Source organism: Phalangium opilio, unplaced genomic scaffold (assembly GCF_054372755.1).
Source record: "Phalangium opilio isolate 3A_F unplaced genomic scaffold, DU_Popi_V2 ptg000082l_1, whole genome shotgun sequence".
In the NCBI taxonomy this organism is placed as follows: domain Eukaryota; kingdom Metazoa; phylum Arthropoda; class Arachnida; order Opiliones; family Phalangiidae; genus Phalangium; species Phalangium opilio.
In genome coordinates this window covers 13,094,625-13,115,914 of record NW_028324189.1, presented here as the reverse complement: position 1 = coordinate 13,115,914, position 21,290 = coordinate 13,094,625, and the positions used below count along the sequence as shown (strand labels likewise).

General features: G+C 38.9%; 6 protein-coding genes across 8 annotated transcripts; 3 read left to right on the top strand and 3 right to left on the bottom strand.

The window, feature by feature from the left end:
• Positions 1–2,885: 2,885 nt before the first annotated feature.
• EMC8-9 (ER membrane protein complex subunit 8/9) lies at positions 2,886–4,884 on the bottom strand. The gene is made up of 4 exons (XM_089848899.1): positions 4,600–4,884; positions 4,411–4,487; positions 4,161–4,322; positions 2,886–3,192 (listed from the first exon to the last, which is right to left on the bottom strand). Exons 1-4 carry the CDS (start codon positions 4,807–4,809, stop codon positions 3,033–3,035), a joined length of 609 nt encoding a protein of 202 aa, XP_089705025.1. The 5' UTR covers positions 4,810–4,884; the 3' UTR covers positions 2,886–3,032.
• Positions 4,885–6,120: 1,236 nt separating this feature from the next.
• Positions 6,121–7,333, bottom strand: LOC149651825 (uncharacterized). The gene is made up of 2 exons (XM_089848901.1): positions 6,828–7,333; positions 6,121–6,752 (listed from the first exon to the last, which is right to left on the bottom strand). Exon 2 carries the CDS (start codon positions 6,681–6,683, stop codon positions 6,213–6,215), a length of 471 nt encoding a protein of 156 aa, XP_089705027.1. The 5' UTR covers positions 6,684–6,752; positions 6,828–7,333; the 3' UTR covers positions 6,121–6,212.
• Positions 7,334–7,515: 182 nt separating this feature from the next.
• LOC149651824 (uncharacterized) lies at positions 7,516–8,711 on the top strand. Of its 2 annotated transcripts, XM_089848897.1 has the most exons (3): positions 7,516–8,099; positions 8,163–8,309; positions 8,379–8,711. In XM_089848897.1, the coding sequence occupies exons 1-3, from the start codon at positions 7,743–7,745 to the stop codon at positions 8,541–8,543; spliced, it is 669 nt and encodes a 222-aa protein (XP_089705023.1). In that variant the 5' UTR covers positions 7,516–7,742; the 3' UTR covers positions 8,544–8,711. The 2 variants fall into 2 exon arrangements, with proteins under 2 accessions (XP_089705023.1, XP_089705024.1); XM_089848898.1 differs by lacking the exon at positions 8,163–8,309.
• Positions 8,712–13,227: 4,516 nt separating this feature from the next.
• LOC149651823 (uncharacterized) lies at positions 13,228–14,370 on the top strand. Its single transcript, XM_089846975.1, has 7 exons — positions 13,228–13,264; positions 13,330–13,499; positions 13,564–13,711; positions 13,865–13,939; positions 14,010–14,086; positions 14,160–14,291; positions 14,365–14,370. The coding sequence occupies exons 1-7, from the start codon at positions 13,228–13,230 to the stop codon at positions 14,368–14,370; spliced, it is 645 nt and encodes a 214-aa protein (XP_089703101.1).
• LOC149651822 (adhesion G protein-coupled receptor B3-like) lies at positions 14,340–18,755 on the top strand. 2 transcript variants are annotated; one of them, XM_089848895.1, is made up of 19 exons: positions 14,340–14,468; positions 14,535–14,603; positions 14,679–14,796; positions 14,864–15,034; positions 15,101–15,173; positions 15,234–15,357; positions 15,429–15,494; positions 15,602–15,651; positions 15,720–15,846; positions 15,917–16,020; positions 16,079–16,181; positions 16,899–17,046; positions 17,113–17,176; positions 17,241–17,307; positions 17,380–17,462; positions 17,530–17,674; positions 18,116–18,202; positions 18,289–18,408; positions 18,619–18,733. In XM_089848895.1, exons 1-19 carry the CDS (start codon positions 14,376–14,378, stop codon positions 18,685–18,687), a joined length of 1,881 nt encoding a protein of 626 aa, XP_089705021.1. In that variant the 5' UTR covers positions 14,340–14,375; the 3' UTR covers positions 18,688–18,733. The 2 variants fall into 2 exon arrangements, with proteins under 2 accessions (XP_089705021.1, XP_089705022.1); XM_089848896.1 differs by lacking the exon at positions 18,289–18,408 and having other exon boundaries at positions 18,619–18,755.
• On the bottom strand, positions 17,669–20,528 carry LOC149651821 (paired box protein Pax-1-like). The gene is made up of 3 exons (XM_089848900.1): positions 19,632–20,528; positions 19,366–19,569; positions 17,669–19,296 (listed from the first exon to the last, which is right to left on the bottom strand). Exons 1-3 carry the CDS (start codon positions 19,642–19,644, stop codon positions 18,956–18,958), a joined length of 558 nt encoding a protein of 185 aa, XP_089705026.1. The 5' UTR covers positions 19,645–20,528; the 3' UTR covers positions 17,669–18,955.
• Positions 20,529–21,290: the final 762 nt, after the last annotated feature.

The following is a 21,290-nucleotide window of genomic DNA, read 5'->3' as shown; positions in this document are numbered from 1 at the left end:
CAATGTAAATTAGCATAATTTAAAATTAATTACGTTATTAAGACTTTTAAATTAAAAGTCTAACCGTGTATATAGTTTCATAAATTTTCAAAACGTAACTTCGTTAATTTATTTTGTTAATTTATTCGTAATTTAAATATTAAAGTTAAATTCCAACCCTCGTAGCTTTTTGTAAATAAACTTCAAAAACTCTAAAAGATCATTTAAAAAAAATTCTAAGACAAAAAAACAACATAACTTTTCACTTTTAAAATACTTCTTCACTTTATCCATGCCTTACGAAATTTTCTCTCTCAAAATTCTCACCACCTCTCTTTCTAGCATCAAACCCCACCCCCCTAATCTAATTACTAAATTAACCGTAAAAATAATCTACTAAAATTAATACTAATTAATAGTTCATAGAAGGAGTGATGTCCTTAAAATATACGGGGACTGGAAAAGCTATTGAAATTCAGGGCAAAAATGCAAAACTTAATTTATCCAAATGATAAATTAATGATATTACCGAGTGATACAGAGTGGCCTAATAAAAAAAAAGGGAATTGTTAAAAATAATGGTTCGACCAGTGTTTATATTTTGGAAAAAGGATCACGTTTAAAAATGAATATTTAAAAAGGCTTTGGCACGTTACGAGGATATTTGAAAATAATAATAAAATTTCGCTAGACAATGACGGGCTGTACTGGTGCTTTAAAAAAAAAAATAAACGATTTTTGTACAAGACTGCAAAACAAAAAAAAAATTATAACCATGTGTTGAAAACAAACTCCATGTTAACTAACTACGCAATAAAGTTGCTCATTTGCGTAAAATTTTGCTTGGTTTATTTCAATTACCAATTATATATCGTTTTTTCAGACTTTGGAGGATTGATACCATCAGAAGTATATAATACTTCTCTTCGAGAGAAGTGTACCACAAAGCGGTGTAAGTGTAACGTTATTCTTCCCAACATCGGAATATTTGGAGCAAGGTTACTAAACCGAATCACATTCGCGATAAATAGTTCCCTCATCATTTCTTTATTAGCGCTTAACTATTGGGCAAAACGCGTTTGCGGATTTTTGTCCCGCCCCAAGACGAGGTTTGTGGGTTGATTGCTGGGGATTTAGTGCCAAACAATTATAAAATTCACCCCCACGGTGCGATGCCCATCTGAAGTTTTATGAGCGGGAAAGCAAACAAAAAGGGTGATCCTGGGAAGAATGACGTTACATAACTAAAGTATTAAGAGGATACAGAGTGTCATCCTTCTTCTATTATCCCCTTCTGATGCCATTTACACCGGGAGGCAGGGCTACTTGGTAAGGCTGCACTTTGTCCGCCAAATAGCCTGGCCTCCTGGTGTAAATGGTATCAATCATCCTAGCCTGAAAAACGATGTATAATGCATATGCCTAAATATGAATAAGGGTAAATGGTGAGATAATGTATGCTCCACAGGTGGAATAGAGCTTTATTCTGAAAAAAATAAATACCTCTGTCAACAATGTTTTCTGAGAACTATGTATTGAGCATTTTCCACAGAATACAAAATGGCGCCAAACATTGCCTATAATCAGAAGTATATAATACTGCTCTTGGAGAGAAGTGTACCACAAAGCGGGGTAAGTGTAACGTCACTCTTCCCAACATTTAGAGCAAGGTTACTAAACCGTATCACATACACGATAAATAGTTCCCTCATCATTACTTTATCAGCGTTTAAATATTTGGTAAGACGCGCTTGTGCATTTTTGTCCCACGTCAAGACGAGGTTTGTGGGATGATTGCTGGGGATTTAGTGCCAAACAACTATAGAATTCACCTTACGGCGCGATGCCTATTTTTAGTTTGACGAGCGGGAAAGCAAACTAAAAGGGTGAGCCAGGGAAAAATGACGTTACATGACTAAAGCATTAAGAGGTTACAGAGTGTCATCCTTCTCCTATTACCCCCTTCTGCTATAATCTAGTGTGTTAGAGAGGGGTGTAGACTGTGTATCCCTCCATCTAGAGGCGCTCTTGTAACAGGGGATGAGGAGAAGGGTATGACGTTTGCATAGGAAGTACTGACACTATTCTATAGAACATGGCGCGAAATATTGGCAGTAAAAATGCCATAACTGCATGATGAACTAGATACTTTAAGTTATTGGGAAAGAATTGAACAAATTCTTATTAATAAAATAAAATTCCCCATAAGAGCCACCTTTTGAATGTCAAACCATGGATAAAGAATGCGCGTGAGGAAATTTGTTTTCACGCTATAAGATCGGCAACTCCCTATCTCGAACGACAGCTTATTCTGTGTATGCTCTGTTACAACATCGGTTGTCAGCACGCGCAAACCTAGGTTTCTATGTAACGTAGCTTTGTACGTGCTGTCAAGAGACTAAAAACGTCAGGATCTTCAGGATTTAAAATATCCGCGAGTTTTTTAGCTCGAGTGCATGGACCTCTAGACCTTAGTTTCAAGTACGTGTGAAAATACCTACGTATTTGAAATTAAGGCCTAGAGGTCCGTGCACTCGAGCTAGTCTCTTGACAGCACGTACAAAGCTACGTTACATAGAAACCTAGCTTTGCGCGTGCTGACAACCGATGTTGTAATAGAGTATATACAGAATAAGCTGTCGTTCGAGATAGAGAGTTGCATATCCTATAGCGTGAAAACTAATTTCCTCACGCGCATTCTTTATCCATGGTCAAACTATAAATTTGTAACTTCACAGAGCAGATTGGAAAACCCCATGTAGATATGAAAGAATAACTTAGCTTTAATCCAGTAGAGCAAAATATATTGAAGTACTCCACACAATTGAATTTTGAAAGAAACTATTCAGATGAGCTGTATCATGAAAATAACATCTCTTTGGAATGAGAGGCAAACAAATGCGTAATTCATCACGAATAGGTCTTTTTTATTATTAATAAATTCAATTTATAAACTTGAATAAATACTCAGAGCGTATATTAGAGATGGAATGGGGGGGATTATATAATATATATTGCAGATGTGGAAATTAATATTTAATACAATCTTTATTTTATAAGCAGTGAGAAATTTGGTTATTGATATTTTGATTACTCCAATCCTCCGTTATGTTGTCTAAGTGATTATCAAAATCTACTAATTTACGATAAACTTTAGAGTGTATCAACGCTGAGGTCACTTCCAAAGCCATCTTCTCTTTGTCAAATTTAATACTGTAATAAAATATAATGGAAAATATCCATTACTTCCTTCAAATGGACGGAATATCAATTCAACAAAGCTAAAGTGCCAAAACCAAGCTCGCTCAGAAGTAATGGAATAAAAATCTTTGGAAAAAATGGAATACAAAAATAAAAATAACACCATTCATGGCCATAAATCAAAATTAATAGATTTGGAAATGGAATGAAATATAAAACATCAGCCAAAGGAGAATTAAGTGAAAGCTTTTGGGAATAAATGCAGGGGTGTGCGAGTACTCGTTAAGTTTGAGTACTCGGTTCGAGTATCGAGCCGAGTACTCGACTCGATACTCGATAACAACACTTTGAGATGCTCGAGAAAGATTCGAGTAGCTTTTTAACATCTTAAATACTCGAATACGAGGCTTATAACTATAGCAGACGATTAGCTCATGATCATTTATTTTGAAAATCACCTGTTCAATGTTTAATTGATCACTAACAATCTTTTTGAACTAGTTAGATATTAGGTAATTGAACATCTTCGTTATTTTCAAGAAATTTACAAAATTACTACTCGACAAGTCAATATTTGAGACTCGATAATTATTCGAAAGAACCAAAATTTGACCTAAATACTCGATACTCGAAAGTATTTTTGATACTCGATAAGAAATTAGTTTTGATACTCGGACTCGGCTCGAAACCGAAAAAACGGGACTCGCACACCACTGAATAAATGGAACAAAGAGTACTGCACAAATTCAACCAACAATTACTGGATTTAACCTAATGTTTCAAGTGCAAATTTATAAGGAATAGTTTGGTAGCAATTAAAAGTACCAGTAAAAACAACCATTACTTTAGAAAAAGTTAAAACATCCCAAATAAAGCCAGCAAAACACCCAGGCTTAAAAACCACATATCGCCACAAAATTCAAAATCAAATCCCTTCCCATCGGGAATAAAGACTAGAAATTATCAAAAATATTGCCTACTTTGTGTTCCTCTGCTTCCATTTGTTATCCTGAAGTTGATAAAAAGTAATGGCTTTATCATCACAAGTATCAGATAGCCTTTCATTGTCTACCATCACTAAACAGCTTTCACCAAAGTTTTCACTAATTTTCTCAGCTACTTTAAACGCCAGAGAGTCAGGACTAGGAGAAAACAGGAAGTACAAACATTAAATTAAATACATCCTAATTAAGAACTGAAAAGGGGGAGGGGGTCAATGACTCGACATACTTGGAATCCTTAAAGTTCTCATTGGCTTGGTAGTAGCCAGCAATGACTAGACCATTCGTTTTGCAGTAACTATCAACCTAAAACCCAGAAAGATACTTTAAATTATTAATCCATGGCTTTTATTCAATTACCTATATTCAAAATTACGCAAAAATAATGCTAATTAAAGGTAACCAAGGCTTAACGAACCTGCAACAAAGCTGCCTCTAGCATAGGTGCAAGACCTAAATTTAAATGAAATAATGGTACGCTATCGACTATATTTACAGTACCAGAACTGCCTTCTTTGTTCTTTTTCTTCTCGGCGAGAAATAAACCATTTACTGCGCAATGGGGATATTTCATTAAATGTAAAATCATTTTACAATAAGCACGAACACTGAGCACGAATTCCGCCATTTTAATCAGAGTTGCCAAAGAGAATATACTCTCTTTGGTGTTGCCAATGTTCAAACCATGGATGAAGGATGCGCGTGAGGAAATTTGTTTTCACTCTACAGGATAGGCAACTCCCTATCTCGAGCGACAGAATATTCTGTATACACTCTGTTACAACGTCGGTTGTCAGCACGCGCAAAGCTATTTCTCTATGTAACGTAGCTTTGTACGTGCTGTCAAGAGACAAAAAACTTCAGGATCTTCAGGATTTAAAATATCCGCGAGTTTTTTAGCTCGAGTGCACGGACCTCTAGGCCTTAGTTTCAAATGCGTGTAGTAGACTGTATGCAATTTCACACGTATTTGAAACTAAGGCCTAAAGGTCCGTGCACTCGAGCTAAAAAACTCGCGGATATTTTAAATCCTGAAGATCCTGAAGTTTTTTGTCTCTTGACAGCACGTACAAAGCTACGTTACATAGAGACCTAGCTTTACGCGTGCTGACAACCGACGTTGTAACAGAGTGTATACAGAATATTCTGTCGCTCGAGATAGGGAGTTGCCTATCCTGTAGAGTGAAAACAAATTTCCTCACGCGCATCCTTCATCCATGTTCAAACTGTCAATTTCCCGCCTGACGACCCAAAATTTCCCGCCGACGGTCGTTATTTCCCGCAACTCCTTTTAGAGCAAAAATGACGTAAGTTTTACGTTTTCAGCCGCACTACAATTTAAGTAAGCATTGTGAAGGTGTTGCCTGAGAAGAACTAAATACTAAACTATAAGAAAGGTCCCATTTGGGGGACCAAAACTATGAAGGAAACATTTCTGGTTGGTTGGTAAAAATCGGATGCGCCAAGCCAAAAGATTAAAATTTTACCAAATGTTTAAAAAAATATGATCATTGAAATTCCCGCCAAATCCATTGATTTATCAAAAAACTACCTTTTTCCCAATACTGTACAAAACAAAAGTTCATCAAGCCAAGGCGCAGGCGCAGGCGCCAAGCGACTAGCCAATGAGCGGCTACGGCGGCTTTTTCAAGTACCGAAGCCAGAATGGCGCTATAGAGTGCTGTCAGAAGCGCCAGTGTGACGTCACCCATGCTGTTTTCCCATAAAGAAAAAACGGTAACTATCATGGCCGCCCATTGCTAAAGGCAGACTCGTGACGTTTAACCTTGGATCTGACGTCACAACTGACAGCACTCTATAATGGAAGCTGAAGGAGTGTGTTTTAAATTTAATCTGACCTTTTGGGCCCATTTTTAAATTTCTTTGACTTTTCCAGGTACTGTGACAACCCTGTTAAGCTATTAAAGACACACTTGACTCGATTTTACGCCATTTATTGATAAAATACAAATAATTTTAAGGAACAAAGTTAATTTTCAATTTGTTCTATCCTTTATTAATTACCATTCACTAATTAACAGCTTCATAAGAGGAAGTTGAGGAATCCGGATTTTCGGCAACCCGGCTATCATTGCGCTCTTCCTGATGAGAGGATGTTGAGGAATCAGGTTTTTCGGCAACCCGACTATCATTGCGCTTTTCTTGACGAGCGGATGTTGAGGAATCAGGTTTTTCGGCAACCCGGCTATCATTGCGCTTTTCTTGACGAGCGGATGTTGAGGAATCAGGTTTTTCGGCTACCCGACTATCACTGCGCTCTTCCTGACGAGCGGATGTTGAGGAATCAGGTTTTTCGGCAACCCGGCTATCATTGCGCTTTTCTTGACGAGCGGATGTTGAGGAATCAGGTTTTTCGGCAACCCGGCTATCATTGCGCTTTTCTTGACGAGCGGATGTTGAGGAATGAGGTTTTTCGGCTACCCGACTATCACTGCGCTCTTCCTGAGGAGCGGATGTTGAAGAGCCAGTGGAGGCGGCCATCTTTGTTGTTTACATCGGATCCCTTTTTTGCCTAGGAGATTAGGCCTGGTTTTTTCCCTCCAACGCGTGCTTAATTTAGTTAAATTTTTCAACTAAAATTACGAGAAAATTCAATCCAATTAATAGCAAAATATATTCACTTACTTTCCGCTTTTCGAAGCCGCAATCGTAGGCAAAGACGTCCAACGTCATATCCAATATCAACAGCGGATTTAATCCCATTTGTTGTTAGAGTTTGTTTACGTTGTAGTAGCTTTTCGAATATCCGTTTTCCCAAAAGCGACGCACTCGCGAACACCGTACATACTGGGCTTTTAGCATTTAAACGTATAAAGCGGCCATTGGTCTTCCGTATCACCAACAAATTCAACCCCGGTACCCCATTGAAAAACACTCCTTGACGCCATTTTGTAAAATCCGAGGCGATGTTAATACTGCCGGATCTCGATCTACCCTCTTCCATGCCGTACAGTAACCCTGGCACCTTTGTTTAGCTCTTACCGTTTTCAAAATCTGCGCTTTAATGAAATTAATGATAATTATAATTCTTATTTTGATTGTTAGAGTTAAATACAACGCTAATAACTGAGATTAGCGGTTACGTATACAGCCTCGCTCTACCACGCCTTTCTTTGTCCCTCAGTTTTAAATTTTTAAATGTCGGTGTACGGACTAAAGAACAAAGAGCCAAGGACTGATTACTGGCAATTGGTCTTTGCTAGTTGCGTTCAGTGCAAAATATTAGCTTCACCGGTCTTTTAAAACCCGGTTATATTGATTACTGCACAGAACGCTACCGCATTCATATTAGACTGTTCAGTGCAAAGTATCAGCTCTACTGGTCTTATAAAACCTGGATAATTAATTAATGCACTAAACGAACTACATCTATAAGAAAGTTCAATTCAGTTCACCTCTATCACGAATTTGGAAACTGGTTTCGATCGGCTGCTGTTTTTAAAGTGACAGTTCAGAGTACCAAGTCTTAGGGATTTTGCTTTATAATTAGATTCAGGTTAATGTAAACAATAAAACTTGTAAAATTATTATCTAATAATAATGGTAGATCACCGGCAAAGGCATCATAAGCCAAAATCTCAATTACATAATCCAAGGTTTAGTCAAACCAGTCACAATGATCGACATCATGTTCAATCTAATGACAACCTGCCAATTAAAGAAAAGGACACCCATGTTCAAGGGATGTTTTTCGCATTAACCTCCGGCTTTTTAGCCGCGTCAGCGTCCTTATGCGGAAAATTTTCCATGACATCGAGCGAAGCATTGCTAACCTGCAAAACATTAATGTCGTTTTACTACTTTGAGGTTTCTGTAGATGAAAACATGAATGTCAAACCCACTGATCATGGAGCTATGATGGAGCAAGCTGAGCAATTGCACAACACTTGTTTGCGCGTAAGTAACTAAACATTACAATAATTTGGACAAGGAGAGTTTGACAAATATTAATTATTGCAGTTTCTCATGACATTTCGAGTAGTTTTCTTCTTTTTAATGATTCTTTGCAACACCATTATGTGGACAATCTTTACCAAATCTTTGCATCTTTGCAAATCTACTCTAGAAGCAACTGTTACTAATACAGCTGCAAATTTTTTCTTTGCTGTAACTACATAATCTATGCTGCAAAACTAGCAGAACCTAAAAATAACCAGTTTTTCACTGATTTTTCAGGCAATTTATGGACAAGTTCTCTTCAAAGAAACCTTATCAGTTATGTGGTGGTCTGGAACGGGACTCATTATCGTGGGTTTGCTATTCATTCATAGTGGAAACAACTCTACTTCTATTGCGCCTGAGGAAACTCCTACCTTTTCAAGCAGTAAAAAACGGGCCTAAATATTACATATGTATTTATAAGTTAAATAAATTATGAATTGTAATATATTATTTAAATTTTCACTTTTAGTGTTGAAATTATTTGTTAAAAATATCACTGATGCTTATTAATTTAAGTATGCTATGTTTATATATAGTCACTAAATAAATAAATTTTTTACAATTTTATGATTGTTTATAATTACTTTTCAAAAAATAGGCCTAAAAACAGTATAATTTATTTGAGGCCTATTTTTTATAGGGCTCCAAAGGTGGCTTGCATTATCTACCTAAAGAACAATCTTCGTTTTAGCAAGGAAGATGGAGATAGGGAAGTTTCGTGGAACGCTATAACTCCAGTCGCCCAAAAATCCCGTTTTCGGCTTGGATGTGCATGTGCGCACTTTTCTCGCGCATCGTGCTGAGGATAGGCGGCACTACTGGTTTCCAACCGAGACTCCGCAGTTCAAACTAACGCCGAATATAAGTCATGTGACCTGCTACATTTCGTGAAGAGAGATTCCTATACTGACCAAACTTCCCTATCTCCATCTTCCTTGGTTTTAGTTCTCGGAAATTCCGCCAGGGCTGCGGAAATTTAGCTTCACCGCGGAACCCTTAATATACATACTTTTCAGACTAGGAACATTGATACATTTACACCAGGAGGCGAGGCTACTTGATACTGCACTCTGTCCACCAAGTAGCCCAACCTCCTGTTGCAAATGGTATGAATCCTCCATGTGTGTAAACTATATTAGACAACCAAATTTAAGGTAGAAACCAAAACGTATTCCAATATGCTAAGTGGTTTTACGGTCTGTTGCTCCTGTATTCTGCGGTTTTACAAACCCTAGTATTAATATAATTAGAAAAGAGAGCGCTATAATCAATCTTGCTGCAATTTAAAGTGCTTGTAGAATGGTCAGTGTTGTGACATCGGACTTCCTATACTTTTAGAGAGAGTACTGGCAATGTTATATTTTATTGTCCTCTTAATGGTGTTTATATCCTCTAGAGCGGAACTTAAAACTCGGACCATAAGACCTAAAAATAAGTCGGGATAATAAATCACGTGGTATTAAAAACGTCTAAAAAATAACTTAGAGGCTATACACCCATATGTAAATACATTTAAATGTGGCATAAACTTAGAATATTTTATGAAAATACGAAAATATATGATAAATAACAGCCCCAACTGCTCGTGGAATAAGAAATTATGAAAGAAGGTAGTAAGTGATGCAATAGAACTTTAAGCCTTCTTATTGGCTAATATCGTGCACCCACCTGACTCTATAGAAAACGTAAATAATAAAATAAAAGTTGAAAATAAACTTGAGCACTAATTATCATAAAGTTCCTATGGCTTAATTAAAACCCGTATTATAATAATTTTAGCAGTTGATAATTGTCTATAGCACAATTTACAATATGAAAAATATAAAATAAAATATATTCGGAAAAAGCCAACATACAAGGGGCAAATAACTCAGGTTACAGGTTTACAGGTTTACAGGTTTAATTGTTCGCCGTACAATGGTACGCCCTTTTGAAACAGGGCGGCTCCCTACAATTGGGGGAGCGCAGCAGAAGTTAAAAAGTCCAACAAAATGCGCAAATGTTTGTGGTGGCAGCGGGGGACGGAAGTCTTGAGACCTATCGGTCCAGATAATGTGGTATGGACGAGTCAGGGTGGGCGCGTCGCCAGGCTTCATTTTTGGTCCACCAGGTCGTGAGGATGGCCCGAACGGCGTCGTGGTCCCACACGGAGCCCTCCAGACCGAGGACAACTTCCAACGGGCTACCACGATTGACATGTCGCCAATCGGAAGTCGCGGGGGAGGCACATGTCTCTGGACACGCCATTAAGACGTGAAAGACATCTTCGTCCTGGAGACCACAGAGGCGACAGGTGCGCTGGTAATCGCCGAAGTCGGCGCGGCGGACACCCGTAAGCAGGGACCCCGTCCGTGCCTGGAAAAGGAGGCCTCCTCCGTGAGAGCCATCATAGCAGGCCTCCACGGAGGGAAGCGCTTTAGCCCCGTAGTGCCGTAGGCTTTGCTTGGCGGAGATTGCGGAGCGCCACGTCCGTTCAGCGTGCTCGGTTGTTTCCCCGTCGACTTGGCTGGCCCAGGTAGCATAGGATGTTGCTTCACCCCTAGCGGTGCCGACCCCATATTTTCTATCCAACGCCGCGACGCGGAAAGTCCATGCGGTCTCTAGACCGTTAGCACGAATGGACTCGTACACTTGTTTGGCCAATCTGTCCTGGGGGAGGAACTTTAGGCGGCCGAGGTACCTGAGTTTGGAACGAGCTTCTCTGGCCTCCATGGAGCTCCAGCCCATTTCCCCTTGGATTGCCGCGTAAGCCGCCATCGAACCCGCGTTTAGTGCCGTTTTGCCAACCATCGATTGGGTACGCTCCAAGGTATCACACACTGATTTGGGGTAACAAAGTACCTCATTTCCATGAGTGAGGGCCGGGACTGCAACGGATTTCCATAAGGTTCGACCGACGGAGTATTTATTGTAGGACCCTTCCGCAAGGTTGCGGACGGACCAGCGGAGGCGGTTACACTTCTGTGCGAGCACGTTGGCGGCCTTGGACAGGTAGTTGCCGACATTGGTTAGCACTACCCCCAGATAAGCGTATTCGTCCACCTCTGGGACCCGGAAGCCTTGAAGAACGTAGCCGGGGTGCTGGACCAGTCGACAGAAAGCCATAGAGTTAGACTTTTCACGGCTAAACCGAAGGCCTGTCTCCAAGGCAAAGGAACTGCAGGCGTCCAGGAGGGCTTGCATGTCGCGGGGGGAGTTCGCGAAGAGAACGATATCATCAGCGTACAGGACGCAGGAGATGATAATCGCCTCCCCGTTCCCCACAGCCGGCAACGTTGCGCCACATTGGAGATGGATAAGACGAGCCACCAACCGATCAATGTATACCAGGAACAGAAGGTGCAAATCCTTTGGGCCCCTGTAGAAATGTTTACCCTGCTGCACTTCGGTGTGTACATAAAGTTCTCAAAAATATTTTTAAACTATAATATAAAAGTTAGATAATAAATTCCATAATTTTATTATTATTATTAAATACTTGCAAAAACTAAAAATACTTGCAAACAAATAAAATAAAGAAACTAAAATTCATTTAATATTGGCCAAAAGATAGCATATTTTATTTTTTTCTCTTTCATTTTGAAAACCAAAAGTCACGATATAGGGCCTATTATACATAACCCACCCACTTTATGGAATCTACCATTAGTTATTAGTGAATTCACAGTGCGTTGGTCACAGCTAGGCATAAAAAATGTGTCCGAGGGCGTTTCAAAGTGATTATACGCGATCTCCATAGCAACCTAATTTAACCTCCTCTTCACGCAACTAAAACAGAACGACAGACTGAGATTTCCTTTCACTTTTTACCTCAGAAGGTGGTCAATCCCTGTTGCGGTCACTGCGGTGTCCGGTTTCCCCTTAAGAACTTATAACTTAATCGTTATAACGTATAGCAAAGAAAGAGTCAGACCTTCAAGTTCATTGAGCTCGTTTTTTATATAAAGTAATTTCGTTTTAATTATTTTGAAATGTAATTGTATTTTTATTTAAATTTATTTATAATCCATGTATTAGTAATTTGGAATAAATTGAAGTTGTGTTCTTTGTTGCTGTACTTATTTGAATGAATGTGCGAGTGTTTGAATCCAACCTTCCCTAAAATAACCCCATTTTATCCAAACACTACCAAAACTATAGTCAAATGGCAGTTTAGCCTTCCCAACTACAAAATGGTAATGTACTACAAATTTTTTATCCTCAATTTAAATTTCTCTGTATTTTTAATAATGAATTACTAGTATCGAAAAAGACTTGGATTAATTAACAATTACAGCTGAAACTACAACATTGGTATCCGAAACTACGAGATACAAAAAACCAAAAAAGACAACTACCATCAAAACTACGACGCTGCGAACTACAACCCCCAAAGCTACTACTACTACAACAACCACAACTACTCCTAAACCCACAACTGCATTACCAACTACAACGACTGTAACTTCAACTACGCAATCAAGTACATATGGTATCACAACTATCTTGGCCGACTCTACATACGAAACTACGACGTATCTGATCACTGAAAAGGAAACTACGGATATCAACACTACAACAGCCATCAGCACAACTACGGTACCAACTACGACCACTCTTAGCAGCACTACCATAATCACGATACCAAGCACAATAAGTACTCAGTCGACACAACCAACAACAACTATTGCCAGTACCGAAGCAACAACGAGAGTGACCACACCGTCGACACCTAGACCAACATTCAAACCCATAATACCAGGAAACTTCAATGGTAAAGTTGAACAGCGTTAACAATACCTAAATTCTGTACCCTAATCGGCCACTAACAATAAAGACACAAGTTACAACACTACAACGGACATACACATTGGAGATTTGGCTCAAGGTGGCCTTCCCGTAGACGATTGCTGCTCAGGACTAGTTTCAAACGGTCCCTTGGGTTTTGGAGATGGGGTAGACTTAAATAAACGGAAAAAGAACGGAAAAGCTTGTTTACAGTTTCCGGAAGTTGACCAACAAAAATACGCTTGCCTCAGAGATCCAATTTCGTGTCCTGAAGGCTTATCCATGAGCATTTGGTTAAAGATTTCATTTGATAAAAATGAAGTCAATAGACGGTACATCATTAGCACCGGCAAGTATACCTATACTGTTTTTGACATCAAAAGCGTGTGAAATTCTGAATTGAGGGTAATGTTCGCAGGAGGAGATATGCAAGGAACTGCTGGTACAGCATTTTACCATGAAGGATTTTACCTACACGCTTTGGTATCAACTGGTCTTGATACGTGGAATTTAGTTGTACCGAATACGGCTCCCAATAATGCCTGGACTAACATAGGGTTAAGATGGCACGTTAAGGAAGGCCTCCATGTAATACGTAATTTATTTAACGCATTTGAATACCAGGATTCGAACACAAAATTATTTATCTCAGATGTTCATCAATGGTCAACCCGTTGGCTACGTTCGCTTTCCTGAAGCTAAACAACCTAACGGCGTTGTCGTTGTACCAGAAACTGAATCTCAATTGACCATAGGTTGCCGAAGACTGGATGACGGAAGTTTTGGGGATTATGTTCAGGGTTAGAATTCAAAAACGACCATGGGTTTTATTGGGTTTTTACCCACCAGACAACCCACTTAATAAAACCCCTCATCAAAACTGACTAAACATAAAAAAGCCAATAAAACCATACGGGCTGGGTTTTTCTTAAATAAAACCAGGGGTTTTTCAGGTGAATTTGACGAGTTTGCTTTGTGGACGCGTTACCTTCCCGACAAAGAAATAAGATTCTTCATGGGATCTTATGGTAATTATACTTAAAATTACTCTAATTTAGAAAAACCTAGGAGATAAACTTGAACCCATAATTTTTACAGATAAAGATAAAAATTGTAATCCAGAGACGCACGCCTTGCGATGCGAAACTAATACCGAAGACTTGCTAGCGAATGTGGTACGTTTCGCGATGATAGACATATCCGAGATATTCCCTTAACACCAACAAAGAAAGCCTAATTTTCATGTAGAAAAACCTCAACTTGAACGATCTGAACTTATACAATCAATCAATTGGTCTCCTAGCCAATATTTCCATGAATATCGCGGGCAGGAAACTCAGGGGAGGGACAGGGGTCTTAGGAGGCGCGGGGCCCAACGGGGTAGGGTCAGCCGGCGATGGCGAATCGGGCGAAGATGAAAGTCAAGACAGAGAAAATAGGAGATTGGTGAAAGACTTAAAAAATATGGCTAGTATAGTCAATCAGGTCATACGTCAAACCTCCGACACCATCGGGAGCATGAAAAACATCAGTTTGCAAAATCTGAACACGTTTTACGTAAGTACATGATTCCAGTATTGAACTACTACAAAAACCAATACGTCGTGTATCTCACAATCACAGAGCATTCAAGACGTAGTAAGCAATATATTTGATGCTAAAACGAAGTACAAATGGAAGAAAATTCAAAGGGTACGTTTAACTCAGTTTCCCACCCCTTAAATTATTAGGCTAGAGATATTGTTTTTAAAAGTAATTAAAAATCAGACTGAAAGTGGATCAGTCAAGCTAGTCCAAGTCATTAACCGTTGGTCACTACAAAAACTGCAACAGACCACCTTTAACAATAAAACTATAATCAACACGAAAATTTCTCAGAACGTTGGTAAGTTAAATAATTTTAGGACGGGTCTCTTTTTACGTTTTAAACTAACTAAATTTAATTCTTACAGCTTCAGTCGCGATTAAAAGTACAGTGGGTCGACTTAAAAGAGAATATGATCCGTACATTTACTTCCCCGAATATGAACGAAATCTGAAACTGCGCAAACTCCAAACTAAATGGAATGGCTTGTCAGATTACATAAGAGTTCCAAGTAGAGTATTCGGTGACAGAGATAAAGGTAAACTTCATTGACTAACAAACACCTTACGACGCGACCTAACGGCATATTTCTTCATGTATATAGCAACCGAAACTCAACTGATCATGTCATTATACAACACCCTGCACACATTTGCCCCTCTTCAAAACGTTATAACGTAGGTAAATTTAGGCATACCCTTAGTAAAATTAACTTACCTTTGTGATTAAAAATGTAGAGGCGTAGACACATCTCTGGTGTTCTTGGACAGTCGCGTAGTTGTATTTGACGTTACCCCCGACTACAATTTTCTGGTTCTTAAGGAAGATCCTGTCTTGTATTATCTTGAACACACGCAGAAAGTACGCCTGCGACAACTTATTTAAATTTCAAACACTAAAGCAAATATAATATAACAAGTTACTAAATTTAGAGAGCGATTTCAATACCGAAAAGACGTCGTTTGCTAGCTGAAGATATTTTGATCTACACTGCTGACGTAGGTCTATCGCTATTATCCAATAAAAAAGGCCTTCAAAATTTTAGGCCTTTTTTCTTTAAACTTTGTATTTAAACATCTAAAACATTATTTTTTATGTGTAAAAGATTGTACAACGATACTGCGTATGGTGGGACGATAATCTTTACCTGGAAGAGTAATTAGCTTTAAATTAACCCTTAATTACTATTATAATTATAATTAATTTAACTCTCTATGAGATAGACAAGATTTTAAGGGAGGATGGAACACGGAAGGTTGTTCGATGGAAAATTCCACAGAAGAACATAGTACTTGCATTTGCAACCAATTGGGGACCTTTACAATTTTGGCCAAATTACTAAAACCAGCTGTAACTACGTACCCTTTTACAAGTACAATTTTGTGCTTCAATTAAATTTAATTTAATATAAATTAACTAGACAATAGCACCGGAGGAAGATTGGATTAAAATAGTCCGATGGATTTGCTATTTCATATCCGGATTGTTATTATTATTTTACATGTTGGCCATCGCGATCAAACAGTAAGATTGTAATTATAATTATATTAATTTCAAACCAGTAATTACCTTAATTTTCCAGAACTTTACACGAACAGTTTCACGCTATTCGTTTCAATACGTCACTGGCGGCTTTGGGAGGTTTAATATCAATATTTTCCAGCGAATTTGTTAAAGAAGACCCAGTTAGAATTAATGAAACTTGAAGAAAACATAAAAGCGACACAGGGAATCTTTATGGTGTTGCGATGATACTAGTAGAGAGTGGTACTGAAAGGGGAGGAGCTATGGGGATGTGACGTCAATATTGGTAGTCTAAATTGTATGGCCTGAGTTGACGACTTCCAATAGGGAGCTTTCGGTTGGGGGAGGAGCTAATATGCTAATATTCGCGAGACAATTTTCATGGCCATACTGGTGGGTTGAATGCAGAAGGAAGCTGATACCCACCAATATGGCTGCCAGAACCAGACTTAGAAATAGCACACGTCCACTGGTCCAAAACCAGTTTATTAATTGCTTGGACTAGTTTTTTAATTCAAGAAGTGGGGGTTACTGGTCCTCGGGACCAGTTTATTAATTGCAAATCTATTGGAGAACAAAGGCTGGGACCAGTCCGGAGACCAGTTAATTATTTTGGGGCACTAGGGGGGGTCACTGGTCCCAAGGACTAGTTTAAAAATTATCCTTATTTCTAAGTCTGGTAGTGACGCCACAAGAAAGTTCGTGATAGCAGACTAGAGACCAGGCTATGGCCCAAGCGTCGTCAGTTTACTAGAGTACTCACCCAAACTACTTCATGTATCATCCTTATACGTTTGAGAGGGATTTCCAGTGTCGCTTCTATTTTTTCCCAACGTATTCCTAATAAGTTTGCTCGATAATTTTACGAATGATTCCAGTACGGTTGTCGAGTTCTATCAGGATTCATACAATACTTCTTCTTGGCTGTATCATTCTTTCTATGCATGGACTCGCACTCTTTGTTTTGCGCCATTGTCTCAGGCGTTGTGGGTGGTAGATTATTTTGTTATTTACCATTAGGCTGGGGTATGTACACTAACACGATACGATTTAATCAACGAAATCTGAACTAATTGAACTATAAATTAACAGGTTTCCCTTTAATTATACTGGGAGCTGTCATCGGCATGTATCCTGACTACGGTTTGGACAAACGGTTGGTATTAATTTACGAACACAAAATGGAATAATTCGCCTAAATGACACTTTTTTTTTGTCAGATGTTTCGTGGGTCCGGCTAAAGCGCAGAGGCTGTCGTTTGTGGTCCCCGTTATGGCATTCGGAATTGTAAGTAATCATGATTAATATACTTAAAAGTTTAATATCGTAGATGATAACGTTAATTTTGTCATACTTTAGCTGGCGATATTACTTTCGATCCTAACTCTATTTAACACGAAATCACCCGTGATTAAACGTAAATTGATTGTTTTTGAATTGAGGTAAATTATGAAAACTTGATATTCTTCTATTTTTAATAAATTTTAAAAATGTTTTATAATGTTCCAGTTCTTGCACTAAGGCATTGTGTTTGGTTTCATTCATTTTTGTGGTCACTTGGATGTTCGGTTTGCTCGGACTAGTGGATATGGACTATCCTTATGACACTATGAAACATTTTTACCCCATTTTCAGCATAATGAACGCGGCTTTGGTAAGAAAAGACTTCCGTGATACCAGAAGTATATAATACTTCTTTTCAAGAGAAGTGTACCAATCACAAAGCGGGAGGGTAAATGTAACGTGATTCTTCCCAACATCAGAACTAAACCGAATCATACACGCGATAAATAGTTCTCTCATCATTACTCTATTAGCGCTTAACTATTTGCCAAGGCGTGCTTGTGGATTTTTGTCCCACGTCGTCAAGACAATCAAGGTTTGCGGGTTGATTGATGAGGATTTGGTACCAAACAGTTATAGTACGATGTCCATCTGAAGTTTGACGAGCGAACAAAAAGGTGCATGAGCCTGGGAAGAATCATGTTACATAACTAAAGTATTAAGAAGGGACAGAGTGTCATACTTCATCTATTTTCTTAATTTATTTTGACGCGCCATGATAATTTCGATGGACATCTAACTTTCTTTTCAGGGTATTTACTACGTGGTTCCTTTCGTGGCTTGTTCGAAGCACTTCAAGAACTCCGTATGCGGCTCTGGTAAAGCGGACATGAACCCGGTAAGTGTTAAGCCTAATTCCGCAGGCGACTGTTGTTCTAGGCATACTCTCGTATCATTGGTCATTATTCTAATTTGGGGCTTCAGAATAATAAGGTTGATCCCGAGGGTGCTTACGAGCAGCAAATAAACGATTCTCAACCATTAGAAGCTAAAGACAGTAAGCTAGAGTGTGGTTTGGTACCTGGCGAAGAGTGTGGTGCAGTTGTACGTTTTTTTGCGTCGTATTTTTGTAAATTCAATGTTACATAGTCTTTTTGAATGTGGCTAAGCTTTTTTTGAATTCTTTTTTCCCCGGTCAATTTTTTGGAAACACGCCATAAGAAATTCACGGACAGTTTTTGAATATACTTGACTTAATTATTAGGAGTCTAATTTTATATATTAATTAAATTTTTAATGACACGTTTCTTACAGTCACCATCAAGGAAATTCCACAGCATGACGTGGAGTCTACCCTCCCTAAGTGAACTCATGGATAAATAAATAATTTATGTCATTTAAAATTAATGATTTTAAAACTGAGTATAATGTACTGTTTAAGTAAAGACTGAGTGTGTACAAATGTTTAAAGTTTATTATAAACACTCGAGTATGTTAAAGGGCAAGTCTCATTTAAATCGTTTGAAACTGACGCGTGACCCCTTACGTAATTATAAGGGGAAAGAACATAATTCTCGCGCTTTTAAAGAGAAAAATACCCCTAGGTCAAAAGATTTGATTTAAAAAGTTCCTTGATACTTGCCCTTTAAGTTCACTTATCGTCAAATATCCCTAGAATATCTCTAATCAAAAAAGTCTTTTTCGGTTTTTCATCTTCGAGCGTCAAATCTTCATCGGTGTCATCCCTATCTAAAAGAGTTGAACCATCTTCGGTTGACGTGTTTGTCTCGCCGTTTCGAATTCGACTTCGTCCCAAAGTCCTTCTCAAGATGCGATTAATACTAGATACACTAGGCAAGCAATCAGGACCGCATACTCCCTCTCGCAATAAACGGTCTCGAATTTCCCAAGCGAAGATTGAACCATTATCTTCCTTGTACTGCCGAATTTTACTAATCACTAAGGGGGTTGAAACTCGAGGTTTGCTTCCCCCTTCAATAATTCCAAGTCCAAATCAATCAATTTGACAAAAAACAACAATTTTTTTTTCGCGTACGATACCTATTGCCCCTGGTAAAATCGAACCAGTTTCGGTGAACCTAGCCAGAATTTTACTAACGCAACCATGGGACACCAGTAACTGCCTGGATATGTCACAAGGTCTGTATCCGTAAAAGGCAAGCTCTAAAATTCGCAAACGGACATGAAGTGGGAGGGGTTTTCCATTGGCAAACGCGCCTCCCAGTTGGTTGACACCTCCCTGACCTTTGTTTTACCAACACGTCATTAAATATATTTAACATTTGAATGAAATAAAAATCCCATACCTCTGGGTGTCATAGGTCAAACTCGTTGTCTCAGTAAAAAAAAACTGCTTCTCAAACAAAAGATTGGCACCTTCTCATAGTCAACTTTAGTCGTAGTCTGACCATCTTAGCCGGACCATCGCGGCTATTTATAGGGTAGGTAGGGATTGTCGCGGTCAGGTCGACGTATCTACAAGCAAGCTCTAGTAGCTACTGGCTAGGACACATCTCAGTCTCACCCAGCGATAAAAGGGGGAGTGTAAAGTCGTATATAGAATCAAAAGGACGGTATGAGAATGACCATGGGAACTAACAGGTGCCACTTGTCGCTCGGACCCATGATTTCTGTTCATCCCAACCGCCTTTGCTTGGTACAACAATATCCCTGACGTTTTCCACCATCTCCTAGGGACCAAAACTATCTTCTCTGGCAAAGAGTATTAGCGCGGCTAAACATCACACTAAGATGTGTTGGGGAGGGAACACTAGTCTTTTATGGATTACCTCGCTCGATTACAGCTACCACCAACCAACTCAACGACTTTTTTAAGTCCTTTTCTTGTGATTTTTTTTGCCTCGGAAGATTTCTATTCTGTCCAAAGTTCCCTTAACCGCGACTACAACGTGTAGATTGTTTTAATGGTTGAACGGAAGAAGGGAAAAGTCTTTGGCAAATCGGATTAGATTACTGTTTGAAAGTATGACCGGAGATTGCCATTTCGTTCTTTGAAGTGTGAGCAACAACAAATTAGGCCTAGCGTTTCCCAAAATTGAATTGAGAAGGTCATTATGTGTGGTTGAAATACACCGGAAACTTATCTTCAACAAAACTGATCCATTGAGTAAATCGCGTTTTTAAATTATAACTTTCGAAAATGCACCCTAAAAACACGCGAAGGCCGAAGGATGAATCATAAGTTTATAAGATATGTTCCATAAGTTTGTCACTGGTTACAAACTGGACCTTGTCATAGAGTCTCGTAAAGCGACGCCTGGTGAGGCGCTGTCAAAGGCTTAGTACAGACGAAAACTGCAAAAGTAACCGAGTGTAGTACTTCAATTCTCGCTTGTCGTTCTCGAACTAGCTCGAGCTGTAAGTCTTTCAGTAGCATTACGAAGTCATACTTATGGAACATATCTTTTAAACTTATGACGAATGCTATAGACCCTTTCGACGTTAAAAACGGAGTTGGCAACAGTTAGTATCGAGAAATACAATGAGGTTGAACCATTGCCGTCTCTGCATCACACTCTCAAGAAGATCCAAAACCCCCAAAAGAGAGGGAGGGACTTCTAACACCCCTTTAGGTGACATATAGTAATAATACAGTAACTTCAATGGGGAACCAATAATGGTAGGGAGCGTAACAAATAGTAGTCAACGTAACGACCAATTATTTAGAGCTTACGACCATGGATCCCATTCACCGATTCGTCTCAATGACCCTATAAAACTGTCCGCGTAAATAAACCCTCACCCTGCAACGAATTATAATAATTCACGTCTAATCTTAACATTGAGTCGACCGCGACCACGACCTTGTAAAAACATTCCGTTCTTTTCTGGAAAAGTCTCTCTACGTTTTGAAATAATTAGTCTATACTATATAACGTCAGCAAAAACTGAAAACCCTAGAGGTTATTAATTGAAATCTAATCTGATATAGGAATTCAAGGTTG

Coding starts and splice junctions, on each gene's coding strand:
- EMC8-9 (XM_089848899.1), bottom strand. CDS start 4,809: ATGGCGGAATTCGTGCTCAGTGTTCGTGCTTATTGTAAAATGATTTTA. Junction 4,488..4,599: donor TAGAGGCAGCTTTGTTGCAG/GTTCGTTAAGCC, acceptor TCTGGGTTTTAG/GTTGATAGTTACTGCAAAAC. Junction 4,323..4,410: donor GAGAACTTTAAGGATTCCAA/GTATGTCGAGTC, acceptor GTTTTCTCCTAG/TCCTGACTCTCTGGCGTTTA.
- LOC149651825 (XM_089848901.1), bottom strand. CDS start 6,683: ATGGCCGCCTCCACTGGCTCTTCAACATCCGCTCCTCAGGAAGAGCGC.
- LOC149651824 (XM_089848897.1), top strand. CDS start 7,743: ATGGTAGATCACCGGCAAAGGCATCATAAGCCAAAATCTCAATTACAT. Junction 8,100..8,162: donor TGCACAACACTTGTTTGCGC/GTAAGTAACTAA, acceptor TAATTATTGCAG/TTTCTCATGACATTTCGAGT. Junction 8,310..8,378: donor CTGCAAATTTTTTCTTTGCT/GTAACTACATAA, acceptor CTGATTTTTCAG/GCAATTTATGGACAAGTTCT.
- LOC149651823 (XM_089846975.1), top strand. CDS start 13,228: ATGAAGTCAATAGACGGTACATCATTAGCACCGGCAA. Junction 13,265..13,329: donor TACATCATTAGCACCGGCAA/GTATACCTATAC, acceptor TAATGTTCGCAG/GAGGAGATATGCAAGGAACT. Junction 14,087..14,159: donor AAGACTTGCTAGCGAATGTG/GTACGTTTCGCG, acceptor ATTTTCATGTAG/AAAAACCTCAACTTGAACGA.
- LOC149651822 (XM_089848895.1), top strand. CDS start 14,376: ATGGCTAGTATAGTCAATCAGGTCATACGTCAAACCTCCGACACCATC. Junction 14,604..14,678: donor AATGGAAGAAAATTCAAAGG/GTACGTTTAACT, acceptor ATTAAAAATCAG/ACTGAAAGTGGATCAGTCAA. Junction 15,495..15,601: donor TTTTGATCTACACTGCTGAC/GTAGGTCTATCG, acceptor TATGTGTAAAAG/ATTGTACAACGATACTGCGT.
- LOC149651821 (XM_089848900.1), bottom strand. Junction 19,297..19,365: donor GATTTTACCAGGGGCAATAG/GTATCGTACGCG, acceptor GAATTATTGAAG/GGGGAAGCAAACCTCGAGTT.